Consider the following 17,090-nt stretch of genomic DNA (forward strand, 5'->3'; position numbering starts at 1 on the left):
CTTTTTAGCCATAAACTAGGTGTATTTCACAACCTGTAGTTATCATGTGAAAAGTGCTTCTTTTCCATTATAGGTGCATTCTGACTGTTGCCTGCAGTCTGAAGACTGGTTTCACGTCTCTCTCCACACTAGTCTAGCCTCTGAAATTCCCTTTTTTTTCTCTGCGTAGCTACTGGAATCTACATCTATTTCAATCTGCAATCTGCTTACTTTATTTGTCCTTGGCGCCCCCCCCCCCCCCACACACACACACATACATACATACATACATGCAAAACTTTTCTCCCCAATTCAGTTGAGTACCTCCTCATCAATTACTCATCTACCCATGTATCCCTACTCTTTTCTTCACCGAACTGTTTATGCTATACTAAATTCACCAACACACATACCTTAAATTTATGTCAGACATTAAGAAGTTCTTCTTAGAATAGCTTTTCTTGCAGTAGCTAGCCTGCATTGTACATCCTCTGTACTTCAGTTGCCACCAGTCATTTTACTTCACAAATAACATACAAGATCTGCTATTTTTGGGGCCTCATTTTGTAATCTACTTCTCTGAGAATTGTCTGATTTATTTGAATACAGAGTGGATTGGCTCGTGATTTGTTCAAAACTACCCTGATGTATTGCACAAGTCACTCGTGAAATGTGCATGTGTGATTAACTAACTGACAAATGTATTTCTGTCCTCCCAGAACCTGGCAGCAGAAAAGACGTACAACAACCTGGACGTGTCGCTGCGCGAGGCGAACGAGCACCGCAACGAGTGGTTCGAGGGCGTCCACAAGTGCCGACTGGACGAGGCGCTGGCCACCGTCATGGAGAGGATAGTTCGTGCTGAGGTGAGTCGGTGAGGGAGAGGAGGAGAAGATCGAGTTGTGCCGATCGAGTAACGTTTTATGGCCCGTTCGGATGTTGTCGTTCGTCCACGTGGCACGTATTACACACGTTAAACGTCAAGTGGTTTATCTGAGAAAAATTAAAAGATGACTTTTTCGTCGGTCTCAGTTGCACATTTATTTTTACGACAATTAGTTTCAGCCAGTAGTACGATTCTGGTTGTGATGGTTATGTTATTTTATGTGGGACATTGTAATGTCTAGTAGTGTATAGATACAACTGGTTGTGTGTACGACTTTGTATAGCTGGAGGTTATCAAATATCGATTGAAATTAGACATCGTAAAAATAAGTGTGGAACTGAGATGGTGAATTATAGGAAAAATGAAAACATAATTCATGTTTAGGATTAAGTGCACACTTTTGAGCAGCACTAGAAATAATTAGTAATTGACACAATAGATTACTGCTACCTTGTATTGGCCTATTGAAGAGTGAAGTCATTGTAATTATTCTTCGCTAAACCACATTTTTACACATTACAAGTTGGCACTACAGCTCAATTTACATTTTCTGTTCCACTCTAATCTGCGGTCCTCTCGCGACACGATGCTGTCGACAGATACTGTTCGGTTTACGTTGTTAACAAAACTAGGAATTGTAGGCATTAACTGCAGTGGTAAAGTAACTTTTAAGAATAAATGCACAGATATTGTTTGCTTTATTAATAGTTTTTCTCATCAGGCAAAGAACATTCGTGGCTCTAATACTGACATATATATGGCATAAAAATTTAAAACATCTTGCCTTTACGGCGGTGCTAAATGTAGCACCTTGGGATTACTGTCAGTGCAGTGAACATCTGATGGTGCTTGCATCTGATGAAAGGAAACAAGTAATAAATAAAGTAGTAGTAAAGTAAAGGTTTGTCTGCACGTTGTCCGTTAACAAAGCTCCCCTATGTCCGTTAACAAAGCTCCCCTATAAATCATTTGGCTATCGACCTTCACACGAAACGGCATAGGCTCCTAAGCAAAACACTAAGTCAGAATTTGTTTGAATAGAGGTTAGTTAAAACCTGATTTACTTAGTGCTGTGTATGCAACACTGTTTCGCATTCATTTAACTGATTTTTACGTTTAGCCATTGTTTGTCTATAGAAGATTTGTGTATGACGATTCTGAGTTTCCATTCGTGCTTTAATCTTTTACAAATTCAAATTTGCTGGTGTGCTTATTCTCTTCCACCAAATGTCCCACTGTTAAGATTTCCATCTTCGACCGCGAAGCAGAACTTAAATGGTTAAAAACAAACTTTCTAAAGCCGAGTTCATCCGTATCCCTTTCTATCTCCTCTGTTATTGTTTTCACGAGTTACTCTGTTATTTGATGTATCGCTCTCCCGTGGTCCTTGCTAAGGATGTGCCCAAAGAACATGTCCCTTCTTTCCCTGATTCTGTCATTCAGTCTATCTATAATCCATTCATCATAAGAATAAACCTGACATGTAAACATTGCGCAATGTATTGTTCCGCATTTGCCGGAACCCCGTCGGATTTCCGTTTCACGTGGGACTACAGCCGAGCTGTCTCGAGTACTGTCCAGTACGATAATGGAGGATCGTTTTGTGCTGTGCATTTCGCGCACTTCGACTTGGGGATAATATGGGACAACAGCTTTACCGGTGCATTTGACTCGGAGAGCACTGGCCAGTCAGCTGGTACAGCTAGCCTACAGTGACGTTGCCAGCTGCAGTTCACAAGTAAAAAGACACGAGCTTCGAATGTTATTTAATTTTTAATCAGAATCAAATAATACACTGCAGATCTCCCACAATACGCTCCTTAGACAGCTAGATGAAAACTGCAACATGTTATCGTTTTTATATAGTGTACTGTTGTAATTAAAAACGAGAATGATGGAAAATTCCTGAGTTAACCACAGGGTAATTTTTCTTTGTAAGCTGTGTGTAATGTGACAGAGTACTGAAGGATTTCACCGTATAGTTAAATATTGAAGCCACCGAAGGTATTGCTTCCGGTCAGTCATCTGGTAATCGCTCAGCTCCCTCCTTATCCGAATCCAATAAATACATTTCAGTTCTGGAAGTGTCACCTGCTACGGTGATAACGAGCCTGTCAACAACAGAATCCACGAAGCCGACCGGGCGCAGCATTTGCTCTCCTTCTTTTATGACGAGTCGTTCCGTATTCTGCCAGCGTTCGGCAGTGACGTGTGAAAAAGCTGCATACCTTTAGTTCCAGTATGTGTGACAGCTTAACAGTCTTGTTACGTTTTGGCCCAAATCCTGCAGCTCGGGCTCCACATCAGTTCTGTCGGGTTCAGATTGTCACGGTACAGTAGCAAATTTAAAAATGCGGCATTTGTTTGATGTGCTCTGTGGTGTGGTATAAAACGATGGACGTAGACCAAAAAGTGACTTAGAAGTAAGAAAGTGCTATGTTTCTTTACCTTCAACATTAAATCGTTCCTAAAAGCTAGAAAACCTTACAGATATATTATCTAAACAGGAAATCATTCATACAGTATTAAAAAAGCTGAGATGCACAGGCCGAGCAGGTATTTAAATTTGTATTTTTTATGAAATTGAAATACTGACCGTCGTGCAGGTGCCACAGTGTATAAAGTTCGCCAAACACGAATAACGTTGACTTGTACCATTCTATACACAATTACCTTGATAACATAAGGACAGCTATTCTTTACATGTGTGTGAAGTGCGCTGCACACCATAAAAAATGCCACACCTGCTCGAGACTTAATTCTCGAATACTGGCATCATTATTTTTTTTAGAGATAGAAATAACATTTTTTATTTAAAAATACTCTTCCAGTCTGACTTAGCAGCTAATATTTTGACAGTATGTTAAATTAGGTATATTCTGCCAATGAAAAAAAAAGAAAGAAAGAAAAATTAATGGCAGGTTCGCCATGTGGAAGTAGTCCACTCCCATGTTAGTGCTGCCATGTAGCACACTGTCCAGGATCTGAAATCTCTTCCTCTCTCCCTCCCTCGCCTACTTTCCTTTCGCAGGCTCTCCTGAGCCCCTCCTCATTTTTTAATATGGATCTTATCTCATTCCTTTTCTTCTCTATATTATACTCAGTAATTGTCTCTACTCTCACACTCTTCTCAGCATCTCCTCATTTCTTAGTCTCTGCATCCATGAGCCACATCTTCCACATCTCAAAAGCCTCCAACTTTGCTCTGCCTTTCACCCTCACTGTCCACGTTTCAGCCCTGTACTTGAATTATTGGACTCAGCATCGATGACCTGGAAAGTAGCACATGTTCCAGAGACAGATCTCGTACATCTCACTGTGCGGCCACGTAGCACTGTTTCTTATTTAGCTGCTCGTGTGAGTCTGTGAGCTGCAGCGGAGTGACGTGTTTTGCGTGTTGCGGCAGGTGCACCGGCTGGTGGTGGTGGACGAGGAGGACAAGGTCATCGGCATCATCTCGCTGTCCGACCTGCTGCTCTTCCTGGTGCTGCGGCCCTGCGGTGAGTGCTGCGAGCTCACAGCAGGCGACCCAATTGCTCTGACTGGCCAATAATTAGGGACAGGCAGAAAATCGACTCATTTTGTGGACAAAATTGGGTTTTTTTTTTTTTTTTTTTTTTTTTTTTTTTTTTTTTTTTTTTTGCCAGATTAGTTATTTTTTCCAAATTAGTTAATACTTTTGCCAAATTCGTTATTATTTATTTGCCAAATCTGATTTATTTTTTGCCACATTTGGTATCATTTTGTGCCGAATGCAGTGTAATTTTTTTGCCAAATTCAGTGTTATTTTTGGCTAAATTTGGTGTTATTTTTTGCCAAATTCGATGTTATTTTTGGCTAAATTTAGTGTTACTTTTTATGAACTTAGTGCTACTTTTTTCCCAAATTTTATTGTTTATTTCTCAAATTTGGTGTTTTTCGTCAAGTTTGATGTTGTTTGTCAAGTTTGATGGTGTTTGTCAAATTTAGTGTTTTTTGTCAAATTCAGTTTTGTTCTAAATTCATTTCTTTGAGGAATTGGATAACATTTTTCCAAAATTCGTTTGTTTCTCAAATGGGATAATTTTTTTCCAAATTCGATGTTTTTTGAACACATTTCTTCTTGTTTTGGTTGATTTTGGGGCAATTTTTGTCATCACATCGAAGTTTGTAATGTAGAAAATGAAGTGTCAGTTTAAGATTATACATTAACCTCAAAAATGACGGGATTAGATATTAAAATAAAGTTTTAATATTTAACAATTATCAGTTATGAATATTAGTGAACTGCCATCCTCAAATTTATAATTACCAAATTTGTTGTATCTCACAAAAACTGCCAGTTTTGGATTGTTTTGCAAAAATGCACTAATTTTGATTATTTTTCATGTAATCACTTTTGGGAAGTTTTCTGGTCCCTACCAATAATCAAGAGAATGCACTGACACAAGTCCTTCTCCGGTTGAAACCTGAGAAGTGCATTTTTATCTGTGCCATTCCACTAGAAACTAGTTCCTGCAGTCCCACTTCCGAACTGGCACCAACTTGACCCAGAGCAGATTGTCAGTCAGTTCATGTGGGTCTGATGTCAAGTGACTAGGACAGTTATAGTCATCCTGTATGGTGGTTTACACATGTGCAATCATTCGCTTTGCTGTACTTGACATCCATCGTATACACTATTGGCCTGGGCAACCAAATTTTTGTGTGATCTCTGATACGCCGTCGCCTAAGCTGAGGTTATGCACCTCTGTCAGTGAGATTAAATAATTGCCTATTGTTCACTGATTACTTTGATTGAAATCGACAATTGCTGTGCGGGGGAAGGACCGTGCACCTGTCAAAGGGATGGAGGTGTGGGTGGAAAAGAGCGTAGCCTGTGACGCATGAATTCGCAGACTTCATTGCTCCAGTATTTGTAAATGAGAGCACTTAATGATGTGCAACAAACTTTACACCCAATTTCAAACCCTTATGAAAACTTTTTCTCACTGACAGCCCCAACAAATGATGAAAGGAAAATCAGTTACTACTTCCCCGTTATTTGTGTAGTAAAAGTACCATATGAGATACAACGTTGTAAGTTATTACTAATTCACTACCAACTGTTTTTGTGACAAATTTTAGTCAGTTTGTATAAATATTACTAATTGTAAGTGCAAAATTAAATCATTTTACGGCTCACAGTTTAGGGGATAGTATGTCATAAACGGCATCCACGTAGGCCGCTGAATGTACTTGCAGAATTATATCATTGTACAGTAAACAGTTCAGGAGTAATCATTGAATGAAAATGGTTATGTTTGGCTACTTGGAGAACATTTGTAGCTATTCGTGGACTTCATGTTCCCAAACGACAGTGGAACCTTTGTGGATGACAGTACACCAAGTCACGAGTCCACAGTTGTTTGTGATAGGTTTGAAGAACGTTCCGGACAATTTGACGGACCGATTCGACCGTCCGGAACACTCGACGTGAATACTGTCGAACATTTGTGAGGCACAATTGAGACCTCAGTTTGTGCACAACATTCTGCACGGGCAACACTTTCCGGAATAACGGATAATTAGAGAGGCAGCAGGGGTCGATATTTCTGACGACTTGCTGAGTACGTGCCGTGTCGACTGGCTGCACTGTGACGGTGAAAAGGTGGTCTGACACGTCGGGCAGTGTCCCGTGACCTCTGTGACCCCATTGTGTTATGATCTATAGATGGCAGATAGCGAAAGAAATGACAATAAAAAAGTGCAAATGGATTCATTAGTAATGCCAGTTGCGTACTATTAACCATTACTTGTCACTCTGAATTGGTTAGTTCATTATTTGCGCTTTGAGTTTCTAGATTAAATTCTGGATTCTGTTATACCACAGTGGCACAATACTTGTACGAGAGTCACTCCAAAAGAAATGCACACTATTTTTATAAAAATACAGTTTTCATTCTGCATATGTGAAAGTTTTACTGTGTGTAGATACATCCTTCCCACTTGTTTTAAAACTTAGTTCAACCTGTTCCCGTGAGTGGCACCGATACAGCATGTGTTCGAGATGGCTGCTACACTTGACGTTCGTCAGAAGCGGCGTGCTGTTATAGAATTCCTGTCCCGTGAAAACGAGAAAGTGGGAAACATCCACAAGAGGTTGAAAAAGGTGTACGGAGATGCTGCTGTCGATCGCAGTACAGTTAGTCGATGGGCGAGCAGGTTACGTGGCGAAAGCGGGCACGGCAATGTTGAGGATTGTCCTCGCAGCGGCAGGCCTCGTACTGCACACACTGCGGACAGTGTGCAGGGAGTTGACGAACTGGTGACTGCCTGACAGACGCATCACAGTAAACGAAACGTCACGCTGTGCTGGGATAGGGGAAGGAAGTGTTTGCAGAGTACTGAAAGCGTTGGCGTTAAAAAAGGTGTGTGCCAGGTGGGTTCCCAGGATGTAGACAGTGGCTCACAAAGAAATAAGAAAAACGGTACGCAGCGAACTTTTGGAACAGTACGAGATGGTGGAGATGAATTTCTTGGAAGAATTGTGACAGGTGATGAAACACGGCTCCGTCATTTTTCACCACAGACGAAGAGAGAATCAATGGAGTGGCATCGTGCAAATTCACCCAAGGAAAAAAAAATTCAAAACCACACCTTCTGCTGGGAAAGTTAGGGCTACGGTGTTTTTCGGTTCCGAAGGACTCTCGCTTGTCGACAATGTGCCAAGTGGAACCACCATTAATCCTGATACGTATGTCACGACACTGAAGAAACTGCCAGGTCGACTGAGTCGTGTTCGACCACATCGGCAAAAGCGGGATGTTTTGCTGTTGCACTACAATGCACGGGGGCATGTCAGTCAAAAAACCGTGGAAGCGATCACAAAACTCGGATGGACAACACTGAAACAGCCACCTTACAGTCCTGGCTTGACTCCCCGTATGACTGTCATCTCTTTGGGAAACTGAAAGACTCTCTTCGTGGAACAAGGTTTGAAGATGATGACTCCCATGTGAATGCTGCCAAACAGTGGCTCCAACAGGCTGGTCCAGAATTTTACCGTGCGGGAATACAGGTGCCAGTTCCAACATGGCGTAAGGAAGTTGGGAGGGATGGAAATTATGTGGAGAAATTAAAATATTGTTCCTAAAGGATGTATCTACACACAGTAAAACTTTCAAACATGTAGACTAAAAGATGGATTTAAAAAAAATAGTGTGCATTTCTTTTGGAGTGATCTTAGTATTTCTTTAAGAGAAAATATAAATGTCTGGTATTTATATATATTTTGATTCTCTAACCTGCCTCCTGTATTACCGTATTTACTTGAATCTAAGCCGCACTCGAATCTGAAAATTGAGACTTGAAATCAAGGAAAAAAAAAAATTCCCGAATCTAAGCCGCACCTTAAATTTGAGACTCGAAATTTAAGGGGGGAGAAAAGTTTTTGGTGGTCCATTGTAATATGAGAAACAATTTAGGTTGAATGGATGAAGATACAGCTACAGTAGTTTGGTTCGAGTCTTAAGCTTAGCAGCCACTGCTATGCGTCACGCGCTCCGTCCATATTTGTAAGGGTACCCTTCCATTTTCACGTGCTTCGTCTGGTTTGAATTGATTGCTTATTTTTCTTTGATCTGATAAGTGCCATTCTCTTTGTTATAGATGTTTACGTCACTCTAAGCTGAAAATGCGTTATTGTACTGTGTCGTGCATTGTTTGTCGCATTCTGATAATGTGTGTTTACGGCCTGTCGCCGCTCGCAGCATGGCTTGCTTTTGTGCACACTACCGACGCTTACAGTAAAAAAAAAGGAATCTTCTCATTAATGAAACGATGGCAAGAGACTGCTATTTGTTGTTACTTACACTACTGCTTTCTTTGATAGTGATCAACAAGAACCCAATAATAGACTGTGTTTGATAGAAGGTGTTCTGAACGAGAGTTTATCGAAAATGTTTCTCCGTTTGAAAATCTTTGTAGTCTCCTCTTTAGTACATTACATTCTGCACAGAAATTAGAGTCATCTTAGATTTAAAAATCTAGTCAATTGCTGTGCTTCATTTCTGAGTGTATCACTGTTAGGCATAAGAATAATACGAATATAAACGTGACATGATATGTATATTCTTCCGCGTTTGCTGTTGTCTCACTCTAGTTTCGTAGTTTATTAGGCAGTCAGGATTTAAATGAGATAGCAGCAAACACGAAAGAATACATGGCAAAATGTTTATATTCATACGGTATTATTCTTATGGTGAAGAGAATACCAGATGTGATTCACAATTCATAAATGTTCCTATTAGCAACCATTTCTTCTCACAGGTAGGAAAAAAATCAGAACGTAGAGTTGGCCATATTGACAAACATCCCAAACAGTCTTGCCAGTCGGATTTTCGTAGTACACTGAAATGCTGCTACATTCGAAGATGAACAATACGGAATTTGTATTTACTTCGTTGGATAATGTATGAAAATGCAGTGGTCGAAACTCGGGGCGGAGAAAAAAAGCTCGTCTTCAACCCTTTTTTAATTCAGAGTTTTTGGCGCCAGTATTTATCTTTGTGCCTGCAAAGCATGCCTGTGTAGTGCTACATATATTCGACAGCAGAAGTTGGTTCTGGCGGCACCTACCAACGTTTTTCAGAACTTCCGCTTACTTTGCACTCGATTCTAATCCGCAAGCAGTTTTTTGGGTCACAAAAACGGGAAAAAAAGTGCGGCTTAGATTCGAGTAAATACGGTACTTTTCTGTAATGACTGTTTAGAAATGCCATTTTATTTTTAAAACCTTACTAGGAAAAGTTGGATCATTCACAGATCTAAATCGTAGTTACAATAAATGAGATGTGTTGTTACATATCTAGTGTTGGTTGTCCATTAGTATTCATTGTCGTTGTTGGCACATTTTCTGTAGCAGGGAGATGCTACTTACCAAAAATATGCCAGAGTTCCCGTTAGAACCTATACATTATTAAATGGAATGTTGCAGGCTGTCAAATTAACCCTTCCATGTGTTTGTTTGGTGTCTCCGCATTACATTTGTCTTTAGTCACATCCAAATGACATCAGGTCAGACTTAGAAGACACTCCTCATACAACCTGGTCGTACTAAAATTCCTGACGAAACTTTGCATCAAAGAGTTTATGATAAAAACTGTTCAAAATATTTTAAAAACAGACATTTTTATTGTAAACAAATTAATTTACTTTACATATTTGTTGTGATTGTGTGTTACAAATGTTTGCAAAATAATAATAATAATAGTAATAATAAAAGTAGATCACATCACAAGTGGATGTACAATACTAGCAAATACAGAGTACACCAGAAGACATAACAGCGTAGCAAAAACAATACATCAACAACTTGCGATACAACATAAACTTATAAAACAACACGTACCCACATACAAGTGTGCACCACAAAATGTACTGGAGAATGATGAATACAAATTATACTGGAACAGAACCATTATAACAGATAAAACAACACCACATAACAAACCTGACATCACACTCACCAATAAAAAGAAGAAATTAACACAATTAATCGAAATATTCATACCCAATACGACAAATATACAGAAGAAAACGGGAGAAAAAATTGAAAAATACATCCGACTGGCTGAGGAAGTCAAGCACATGTGGCATCAGTTGACATTATACCAATTATACTATCAACCACGGGAGTCATACCACACAATATCCACCAGTACATGAACGCAATACAGCTACATCCAAACATATATACACAACTACAGAAATCTGTAATTGTTGATACGTGTTCAATTACCCGAAAGTTCCTAAGTGCAGTGTAACATATACCGTACAGTTAAAAGGAAGTCACGCTTGATCAAGGTCCACTTCACATTCCATTTTTAACCAGACATAACGTCTGAGAAAGTAGAGAAATAATAATAATAACAATTATTATTATTATTATAAGTGTAAAAGATTTTGAACGTGAAATATAATTGCATCGTGTTTCTTATTAGATTAGTGTACTGTTAATTAAACACTGACCAATTTAATTACAACTCATGCAGGAGAGGAGATCGCGGCGGGCATGAGCGGCACGTCGCTGCGCCAGCACCAGCACCAACTGCAGCAGTCGTCGTCGGCCGCGTCAACATCGGAGGCCTCCATACCGGAGGAAGACGACTGCAGCGGTACGTCTGCTGCCCGGTCACTGAAGAGGGGTCTGTGGCAGATGGCCATACATGTTGGGGGGGGGGGGGCATTAGTAGTGATTTCAGTTGTTTACACACTCTCCGGGGTGTTTTGCAAGTGTTATATGTACCCTCCGCTGTTTGGGCAGTTCTGGGGGTGGTTAAACCTGTGTGCCAGAACTCGTGACTCGATTTCCACACGGAGCACTCTATCGCCTGTGCCGTTCTGTTTGTAAAGTAGTCGAGAACTACTGCAGGAGATAGATCGCGAGTAGTGTCTGTAAAGCTCGGCAGGTGAGAGCGTTACCCACAAAAAGCGAGGTCGTGGGTTTCACTGTTGGCCTGACACAGATGCGGTCTGAAATATGCATTGTTTGTATTTTCATTTTGTATTTAATTTTAAAATCTGTGTAGTTGTAGAAGACCTTCTGTAGTTTTGAGTATGTCAGTAGGTTTCTGTGTAGGACACCTGAGCCAATGATGAATGTTTACATCTCTACCTACATCCGCACTCTGCAAAGCGCTGTCAGTCGTACAGCAGTGAGTACGTCCCGTCACTCCACTTATTACGGCTTCTTCCTTTAATAATTATTTTGTGTGGGTTAACGGCCGGTTGCAAATCTTTCAGTCAGACACCACTTTGGCAACTTGCGTGTCCCGAACACGTACCTCAGTTAAACCGGTGAAACGAACACCGAGCAAGGTGGCACGGTGGTTATACCCTGGACTCGCATTCGGGAGGACGACGGTTCAATCCCGCATCCGACCGTCCCGATTTAGGTTTTCTGTGATTTCCCTAAATCGTTCCAGGCAAATGCCGGGATGGTTCTTCTCAAAGGGCACGGCCACCTTCCTTCCCTAATCCGATGACCTCGCTCTCTGATCTCCTTCCCCAAAACAACCAACCAACCAGTGAAACGAGACCTACAGTCTGACACGGAATTTGAGCTGTGTGTCATTTCTGGCGAATCTCCACATCGTTGAGAGGTGAATGCTAAGTTGAAAGGCAAATTGATAAATCCGTGGTCTGTTCAGAATCTGATCCTGTGACATTCTTTCCAAGCTTGTACTTTTTTGCTAGACAGCTGTGTCCAACGGCTTTTTCCTATTGCATTTGCTTAGGAAATCCAGGAAGAACGATTGGTTCGGTTTCTCTGTACAGGAAGTAACAAAGTGAATCTTGAAACTTCCTGGCAGATTAAAACTGTGTGCCGGACCGAGACTTGAACTCGGGAACTTTGCCTTTCATTCTGGAAACATCCCCCAGGCTGTGGCTAAGCCATCTCTCCGCAATATCCTTTCTTTCAGGAGTGCTAGTTCTGCAAGGTTTGCAGGAGAGTTTCTGTAAAGTTTGGAAGGTAGGAGTCTGAAGTACTGGAAGAAGTAAAGCTGTGAGGGCGGGGCGTGAGGCGTGCTCGGGTAGCTCAGTGGTAGAGCACTTGCCCGCAAAAGGCAAAGGTCCCGAGTTCGAGTCTCGGTCCGGCACACCGTTTTAATCTGCCGGGAAGTTTCAAATCGGCGCACACTCTGCTGCAGGGTGAGAATCTCGTTCTGAAAGTGAATCTTGTCTTCTCAGTCTGTCTGGGACCGAAATGTTGTGGGTTCTGTTATATTCCTACATTCAATTTCAAGAGGTGGTCAGTACCTATTTTCGATTGTTTGTCGAGAGTCTTCAGCATCTCTGTGATGCTTTCGTTGGATCCGAATAAACCTGTGACCATTTGTGTTGCCTTCTTTCTGTACTTTAAATGTCTGTCTGTACTCATATTTGGAATGGGTCCCACACACTTGAGCAGTATGCTAAAACGGGCCACAGAAGTGAGTTGTAAGCTGTCTCCTCGGCAAACTGCCTGTATTTCCCCAGTGCCCTCGCTGCGAATTGAAGTTGCCACTTGCCTTACATACGACCGAGCCCCTGTGTGATTGTTCCATCTACCCTACTAATTGGTTCGTCCCACTATTTATGCAAGTCGACTGTTTACAGATTATGTGAGAGCAGTTTCACACTTCTCAATATTTGCAGCAAGCTGCCACTATTTCCACCACAGATCACTGGCTCAGATTCGTGTGCTGCAAGACGTGTTTAAGGCTGGTTATCACATTACTTCATGCTTTATGAAATTTGGTAAGGAAAGAACAAAATCGTAGTTGAGCCAAATACTTCACTTCCATTTCCATCTTGACAGTACTAGAGTTTCCCACTGGAAACATGATGAGCATTGTGGTATGTCTATTTGTTGCCATATCTAACATTATAGTCTGTAAAAAAAATTGGTGTTTGTCTGACAGCCTCTTTCTACTCTTTCTACGGACTCACAAATCTGCTTGGGGCAGCTGTCATTTTCAGTATCTTCATTTTTTATCAAATTGCATTCACACTCAAATTTATTTGATACACTGTTCATCTCGAATCATCACCCAACTTGCAGCAATGGGTATCGTAATGAAGTAATTAAACAGTTGTTATCATTAATACATTTCATATGTCTATCTGTGAAAAGGAAAGTTGCCCACTCACCATATAGCAAATAGGCACAAGAGAAAGATTGTCACAAATATAGCTTTCGGCCAGTAAGACCTCGATCAAAATTATACGACAATCACGCATTCACGCAAACACAACTCACACAAATGACTCCGGCAACTGAGTGGATTTTTCCATTGTTTAATTCGCGTGTCTATCTTTATGAGCGCCTGTACTCTCAGCTCATCGGAGTCTTCCTTGAAAAACTTCCGAACACTCCGGTTTGTATTCAGTGTCAACAAATTTCTCTTCATCAGAAATGATTTCTTGCTATTGCTACTTTGCGTTCTCTCTGCTGTAGCTATAGTTAGTGATATTGTTGCCCAAGTAGCAGAACTCACCATTTCCTAATTCCTTAGACACCACCTGATTCGATTCTCCTGCATTCCACTACTCTTTGTGGCTTTCGTTGAACAGCTATTGTGAGATAAACAACATTGTTTATCTTGCAACCTATTTTTCAGTGTGCTATTAGCTCCGTTCAGCTGCTCTTCGAAGTCCTTTGCCATCTTTGACAGAATTACAGTGCCTGGAAGTCCTCTGTTCACACTGAACTTCAATTGGTTTCCCTTACTCTATGCTCATTGTGCAGATTGATAAAATTTGGGATAGGCTACAACCCTATCTCACTCCCTTCACAACTACTGGTTTCCTTTCATGTCCTCAGACTCTAACTGCAGCCTAATTTATGTACAAACTGTTGATAACCTTTCTCTAGTGGTGGTTCCACACTCTAACTTTCTTATTTTAATCCAAAATAACATAACTACTGAAGAAAATACAGTTCAGGTAGAGTCTGGAGCTCTTAAAGAAGAAAATTAAGTTCTAAAGTCTCGTGTCAGTTCATATTTGCGTCGAGTACAAATGTCGTCCTCTTGCTGAGTTACAGTGGATGTGACCGGATTGGCAATGTGATTTTCACTCCCTCAGTTCTTTTCAGAGGTTCCGTTGTTATCCTCGTCACATTCCCTGTCAGACGGAGTACTTGTCATCCTTCAGTAACTGCAGCAACCAGTCTGGTGTGCCCAGCAATGTGTAACACTTAATCTTCCACCATTCCCTTTACCATTTCAGCTGTACGACTCCAGCATAAATGACTGTTTTGCTACGTCCCATCGAAAAGCACTCTGCATCCAATAGGACAGTAAAGTCTTATCCAGTTATTTTCTTCTCTAGGCTTGATCGATTCTGTGTTGCACCATGCCTCTGTATCAGTATTCCCCATCTTACTCTAACTATTAACGTTACTTAGATCAATGTACATTAGACTGACATTACTGTATTACCACTTATTAGCTATCAGTCATTACTTTTTTCCTTATTTTCTTTTGTTGTGGCCTCCTCATTTGATTTTCCTTTTTCCTCCTCTCATCTTTTACACAATGTATCTTTCAATCCTTTCTTTAGATTACATCAAACACATTTTCATACTGTTCTGCTATGGAATCCTTGTGATTTTAACACATCTCATGTAAAATCATTTCCTTCTCCTGCTATTGCTTCTTCATTTATGAACTGAGTTTAAAAATCTTTTTTAACTTCATGGGTCCGGCCTGATTTGAAGGGCATGTGCAAACATCCATTTTTTTTCCAGAATGAGATTTTCACTCTGCACCGGAGTGTGCGCTGATATGAAACTTCCTGGCAGATTAAAATTGTGTTGCAGACTGAGACTCGAACTCGGGACCTTTGCCTTTCGCAGGCAAGTGCTCTACCATCTGTGCTACCCAAACTGTGTCCGGCACACAGTTTTAATTTGCCAGGAAGTTTCGTATCAGCGCACACTCCACTGCAGAGTGAAAATCTCATTCTGGAAACATCCCCCAGGCTGCGGTTAAGCCATGTCTCCGCAATATCCTTTCTTCCGGGACTGCTAGTTCTGCAAGTTTTGCAGGAGAGCTTCTGTGAAGTTTGGAAGGTAGGAGACGAGGTACTGGCGGAAGTAAAGCTGTGAGGATGGGGCGTGAGCCGTGCTTGGGTAGCTCAGTTGTAAACCACTTGCCCGCAAAAGGCAAAGGTCCCGAGTTCGAGTCTCGGTCCGGTACACAGTTTTAATATGCCAGGAAGTTTCATCTGGTTTTTTTAGCATAATCATTCTGCACAAATGTTGAAAAGACAACAATCTTCTTTTTCTCAGTTTCTGCTATTTTTTCTTTGTTTTGATATGTTTCATACTTGATTTTTAATCTCCGGGCTTCTGTGCTGCATATTCAGCCTCAAATTTAACTCATTATTCTTCTATCTGATACGTCTTGTTTGTCGAATTTATAATTCTGTGCTATGCATTTGCTCGTGGAGTTCCACTACTGTGTCCTAGACACTTGAACTTCCTAACCTTTTCTGTTTTACCAGTGTCAGTTACTAACATTTTGTGTGCATTTTTTAAGTTGGGGAAAAAATTAACTTTTCTCTGTGGAGTGTCTCATAATCACTCAAGTTAAGTATCCACTCCAACTGTAACTCCCTATTGTTATTATATGTATCTCTTGTACTGTGCACAATGCAGTGTTAACTCTCTGAGGAAGTCTGTTCGGATGTCTCAAAAACTGTGAAGATCCGCACTGTGCGACATCAAATAAATGCGATGTCAGGATTGTTCTGCCTACCTGCAGTTTCGGTACTGAACTTGCCGACCCATTTCTGCCTCGTGCTTTTTTCTTTAGATCTGCTTAGAACTCACTTTCCCCTTGACACTGTCTGTTACCTGATACCTTCCACATCCTTTTTCTGTGCCCCTTCAGCTCCTTGCTGGAGTAGACACTGTCTTTTCAATATATGGCGTTGCCAAGTTTCCTGTCTCTTTCCTATCTCGAAAAGATTCCTGTACTCTCCAACTCTTTTCAACTCCACCTCATTCCTCAGCATGTTTTCGCAAATCTCATCTTACACTTTTCTCAGTTCACACATTTTCAGTGAGTTCTTCTGTAATAATCTTTTGGTAATATCTCTGCCACACGTAAAGCTGTCCTCCATATACGAGGTGAGTGCAAACTCGACCTGCAAAATGTTTGGGATTTGAGAGAGATTTTTTGAGTGTCGTCGTATAAAGGATTGTGTTTTGTTTGGTTTCTTGTCCTTGTGTATCATTGTTTCTTTTATTGCAGTGAAAATAAATGCACAACAGTGCAAATGTTGGTGGCACGAAATGTGTGCCTCATTTGGAAACAAACTTGTTCGACTTATGACCACAGCAGTTGAGTCCCATAGTGCTCAGAGCCATTTGAACAAACTTGTTCCAGATAAATCTGCATACGTACTCTGCAAGCCACCGTACAGTGCACGGCAAATGGTTCTTCGTACCTAGTCTATCCTGTTTCACTCACAAATAGGCTTAGGGAATGAAGACTGTCTACATACAGGGTGGAGCAAATAAAGGTGGCCCGGAGAACAGGTCCACTCAGGGTATTCGTCACCACGATTGACGTGATATGCCGGTATCTTGCGACAGGCGTCAGGTCTATTTGGTAGGACTCTGAAACATTTTCTGGTGAAATGCAGCCACATTTTTGGTGTGTGGCACATTTCGGTACGTTTTTTGACTCGTTCAAACTGATCCCGGCTGACG

General features: G+C 41.0%; 1 protein-coding gene and 1 non-coding gene across 2 annotated transcripts in view; both read left to right on the forward strand.

The window, feature by feature from the left end:
• The window catches only part of LOC126108823 (5'-AMP-activated protein kinase subunit gamma-2), a 1,182,277-nt gene that overhangs the window by 1,160,399 nt on the left and 4,788 nt on the right, over positions 1 to 17,090 (forward strand). The window contains exons 15-17 of the mRNA XM_049914186.1: positions 699 to 845; positions 4,272 to 4,365; positions 10,879 to 11,001. Of these exons, the coding sequence (XP_049770143.1) occupies positions 699 to 845; positions 4,272 to 4,365; positions 10,879 to 11,001 (364 nt within the window). The remainder of the gene's footprint in view (positions 1 to 698; positions 846 to 4,271; positions 4,366 to 10,878; positions 11,002 to 17,090) is intronic.
• Positions 12,414 to 12,487, forward strand: Trnal-caa (transfer RNA leucine (anticodon CAA)). Its single transcript has one exon. It is a non-coding gene; the product is annotated as a tRNA-Leu (tRNA).

Source organism: Schistocerca cancellata, chromosome 11 (assembly GCF_023864275.1).
Source record: "Schistocerca cancellata isolate TAMUIC-IGC-003103 chromosome 11, iqSchCanc2.1, whole genome shotgun sequence".
In the NCBI taxonomy this organism is placed as follows: Eukaryota; Metazoa; Arthropoda; class Insecta; order Orthoptera; family Acrididae; genus Schistocerca; species Schistocerca cancellata.